Source organism: Rhagoletis pomonella, unplaced genomic scaffold, assembly GCF_013731165.1.
Source record: "Rhagoletis pomonella isolate Grant_MI unplaced genomic scaffold, Rhpom_1.0 Rhpom_scaffold_00006, whole genome shotgun sequence".
In the NCBI taxonomy this organism is placed as follows: Eukaryota; Metazoa; Arthropoda; class Insecta; order Diptera; family Tephritidae; genus Rhagoletis; species Rhagoletis pomonella.
Genome location: NW_023458560.1, coordinates 2,143,645 through 2,147,989, shown reverse-complemented (window position 1 = coordinate 2,147,989; position 4,345 = coordinate 2,143,645). Strand labels below are relative to the sequence as shown.

At 31.7% G+C, this 4,345-nt stretch overlaps 1 protein-coding gene across 1 annotated transcript; it reads right to left on the bottom strand.

Annotated features, from left to right (window-relative positions):
- Positions 1-351: 351 nt before the first annotated feature.
- On the bottom strand, positions 352-2,917 carry LOC118741522. Its single transcript, XM_036473520.1, has 4 exons — positions 2,200-2,917; positions 1,817-2,025; positions 689-1,308; positions 352-609 (listed from the first exon to the last, which is right to left on the bottom strand). Exons 1-4 carry the CDS (start codon positions 2,832-2,834, stop codon positions 352-354), a joined length of 1,722 nt encoding a protein of 573 aa, XP_036329413.1. The 5' UTR covers positions 2,835-2,917.
- Between the last annotated feature and the right edge of the window lie 1,428 nt (positions 2,918-4,345).

Here is a 4,345-nt window from a genome sequence, read left to right as displayed (position 1 = left end):
AATTTCATTTGCTTATTATGAATAAACAAAATATGAAAATAAAAATAGTTTCGTTAGTTATCAAAAAATTTTAACGAAAAAAATTTCGCTTCGTTGATTATCAAAAAGGAAATATCAGTAGTTTTTTTGTTTCATTGTTTAAGAAGAAAATTGTAAGCAAAATTTATGTAGGAGTACGTAGCATTATGGGATTTCTTTTTATTAAATAATTAACAAATAGTAAACAAAACGCTGTTAAGAAATTATGCGAAAACTAATTGAGCCGTAACATTAATATCGCTTCAGTGATATCATCACTCAAACCTGACCTATAGTCATTAATTATATATTTTAAAGTGGAGAACGCCCGCTCTACACTAACTTGCGTAGCGGGAGTTGCATGAATAATTTTGTATAGCTGGTACTGTGAGTAAATTTTTTTGACTCCCAATAGTCTGCTAAATTGGCCTTCAAATCGCAATTTTCATTGAATGCTTCTATGATTGAAAATGCCTCTGTGGTATTTTCGCTTCTTGGTTCGTATTGGGAGATTTGGTTTAGTAGTGTGACAAGCAGATTGTCACTGTCTTCATGTACTTCACTACTTGAATTAGCAGCAGGCTCTTGCGTCTGCAAAAAGATGTCAGAATACTTGCAATTGTATCTTTATATTTCAAATCATAGAGATCAAACATATATATGTACATACATTGTTGTCATTCCCATGAATTTTTAAGTAGAGAGCCTTCAAATGCGCTACTGCAACTGATTTTAAAGGTGCGAATTCTGGACTGTGGAGTAACCGTCTCAGTCGCGGATCAAGATAGATTGCTGCCGCCACGGTTGGGTTTTGGAGCAAGTTATCTTTCCTCTGGTTTAAAGACTGCAACAAAAGTTTGGAAATGTGATATTTGTCCGCTTCTTTCTTTACAACAAGAATCATTTCCAAATAGGTTTTAATGAAGTCTCCAAATAGCAAATTTTTTTCTTGCAATTTTACGGTTGTCTTTTTAATTATGCTGAAGCTGCTTAAAAATTCATCTACAAATGACCAGTTAATATTGGCTTCTTTCATATTTTCTGAGATGAATGTGTCTAAGTTTCTCAACCGTTTAAGTAACTCATACGAGTAAGACCAACGAGTTGGACAATCAGCTGTGGGAGGCAATAAATTTTGTGACGATATGAGTCTGTGCATTGCTGGCGTACGCAGCTTTCGCACTACATTGCGGCATTCTCTAAAACAGTTTTTAATTTCTTCATTTTTAAAAACGTCGTTTACGCTTAGCTGTATGGTATGCGCGGCACATCGTATAACTACAATTGACTCTAAAAATAAAATTATGTAATGTACACAATACTATTATTAATATAGCTGTTATAACACTAGCCTACAGTTTAAGAAAATTATTTGATTTATATACATATATATTTCATTTTATTTTATTTTATTTTATTTTATTTTATTTTATTTTATTTTGTTTTGTTTTGTTTTGTTTTATTTGATTTTACTTAATTATTTTTTTTATTTTATTGTATTTTTACTATTATTTTATTTTACTTTTTTTTTAATTTAATTGTACTTTGTTTTTTTTATATTATTATTATATATTTTATTACAATTATTATTTTTTCTTAATTATCTATATTTGGTTTTAATATTTTTTTATTTATTTTTTTTTATTAGGATTGATATTTTATTTTTTTAATTTAATTTGTTTGTTTTGTTTTTTTTCTATTATTTTTTAAGTTAATATTATTTCATTTTTCTTCTTTTTTTATAGTACTGTAAACTATGTAGTTTTATTGCTACTATTATTATTATTTAATTGCTTACGAAAATTTTGCGAAACACAAGTGTCGAATTCTAGATCTTCAAAAATGGTTTCGAAACTTTCAAAAAAGGCATCGTCGACATCTTCTGATGGATTTAGTAAAGGCATTTCTACTTCCTTACTTTCGTGTTGCAGGAGGTTTCCGCAGCTGACCATGTTGCTGCCGTTATCACTTGTGATACTGTACACTTGACTAATTGTGATATCATATCTATTGAAATTTATTAAGTTAAAGTAATAAGTAAATAAACTTTGAATGTTGAATTTTCAACAAAAGTTAGATAATTAATTATGTATGTATGTACATTAATTTTAAAATTAGAAAACGCTAATGCTACAAAAAACGCTTTGCTATCTTTAATATCAAGTAATTATTGACACATACCTTTCTAGACTTTTCAAAATTAGTTCTTTTAGGTTTCTTGCGGTGTGTTTTTCACGAAAATTATTTACTGCCAACGTTTTTATGGTAATTTCTCCATTTAGTAAATATTGCGCATTTAAGCATACCACGTTACGAAAAAGCCGCTGGGCACTGTCAATTTTTATAGATATTATGCGATTTTTTAGTGTTGTTTTTAAATTGTTAACTTCAGTTGTATGTTTTTGCATTAAAATCTCCCCTATATTATTACGGGTAATTTTGTGCAAACTTAATTGTCGACATATTGGCGTAAATAACTTTTGAAAAGTGTTGGTATTAAAAAATCTTAAGGCTACACCGCATTCCGTAACGAAACCCGCGCAAATATCTTGCACGTCGTTTTCACTTAGCTCAAGCTCAATTTTAATTTTTTTTCTTGCTGGGTCGTCAGCATTTTCGCTTTGCTGTACTTGTTGCTGCTGCACTTGCTCGTCCTGAAGCCTTCCAAAGGCTTCCTTATGTCTTCTGATCAAATGGCTTTTGAAATTTCCCAAGTGATCGCTTGTTAATTTCGTTTGGCAAAATTTGCACACAAATAACCCCTCTCCAACTAAAAAGCACGATCGGACTAATTCGCCTACTTTTTTACGACCCATTATTCCCGCAATTGCTTCAAATAATAAAATTTGCCTGTTTATTAAATTTTATGTTTGCGGCAGAAAAAATTTTCCTTTTTTGATATTTTTTTTGATAATCAACGAAACAAAATTTTTTGTTGACATATTTTTCTGATAATTAACAAAACGATTTTTTTTTTGATAAACACATAATGTTAACATTATCGATGTAAAATACCAAAACGATTTTGAATTTTCGTTTATTGATAAAATTAACGTTATTGTGCAGCCCTGGTTTATACGGGGTTCGTTAGAGAAAGAACTGTATTTTAATTGAAAATTCTCAAAAATAAATAAACATAAGTTGCACACAATATCACTTTGAAATGGTATGCTATAGATATGACCGATACTGTATGTACTTTTAAATTTAAATTACGCTTATAATATGTTTATATCGGTTACAGTGAGGCACTGCAATCTGGAGCAAAAGAATCGCAAAAACGGCTCAAACCAAAAATGTAAATACATGGATATAAAGTAGGTAAATTGTCATCATTAATATAATTATTTGTTCATTTCCAGTGGAGCGCTTAAGTGCGAAAACCAGAGATTACGAGAGTGCTCAAAAAATCGATAACGTCAAGTTGGAGCAGAAAATGTGAGTTTCATACGTTAATGTTCTATGTAACATATTCGTTAAATAACTGATTCCTTTTTCAAAGGGAGTCACTAACGCGTGAAGATTGTAGCCTCAGAGAAGCTCAAAAAGTGCTAAAGCACAAATGTTAGCTGTGTTCGAACACAACAATATTGTGGAGAAGCTCAAAAATATTTTTACGGCAGGCCAAATCGACAAGTTGAAACGAGGGAAAAGGTTACTAACGTGGAGTGAAGAAGATGTTTCGCGCTCTATTACGCTATATTCGACTAGCGCTTAAGTCTACAAATGGTTAAGAAAAAGGGGTTTCCCCTTCCTTCCGCCAGCACGCTTCAATGGTGGGCGAAGAAACTTACTTTTACTACTGGTGTCTTGGAGCCCGTCGTAAAAATGTTGTCCTCTGCAAATCAGCTCGACTGTGTCCAACGGATATGTGTATTAAGCTTTGACGAAATGAAGGTGCGGAAGGCGTATTGCTTCGACAAAGGATCTGACACTTTGTACGAACCGGTAGACTTTGTTCAAGTAGCCATGATGCGAGGTATGTATTTTACATATGACATATTATTTTAATTGCCGTAATTAATTTTCCTGCAGGCTTGATGGAAACAACCGGTCTTTTACGATTTTGATTGTAAAATGACACCACAGATCCTGTTTCACATACTCGACAATGTAAAGGCATGCGGATACCCCGTTGTCGCTATTGTAAGCAATTTAGGTGGTACAAACCGGGCTTTGTTCAACGAACTTGATGTGAAAATGGACAATCCGTGGTTAGTACTCAATATATTAAGAAGTACACTAATACTAATATTCTAACTAATAAAGTGATAATTTTCAGTTAAATTCCTCAAACAAACTTTATTATTTTCAGGTTCATTCACAA

What these genes read in the sequence shown, in the direction of transcription:
- LOC118741522 (XM_036473520.1), bottom strand. Translation starts at nt 2,834, where the DNA reads ATGGGTCGTAAAAAAGTAGGCGAATTAGTCCGATCGTGCTTTTTAGTT. An exon ending in ATTTTGAAAAGTCTAGAAAG is followed by an intron (nt 2,026 to 2,199) that starts GTATGTGTCAAT and finishes AAATTTCAATAG; the next exon opens with ATATGATATCACAATTAGTC. An exon ending in TTCATGGGAATGACAACAAT is followed by an intron (nt 610 to 688) that starts GTATGTACATAT and finishes ATCTTTTTGCAG; the next exon opens with ACGCAAGAGCCTGCTGCTAA.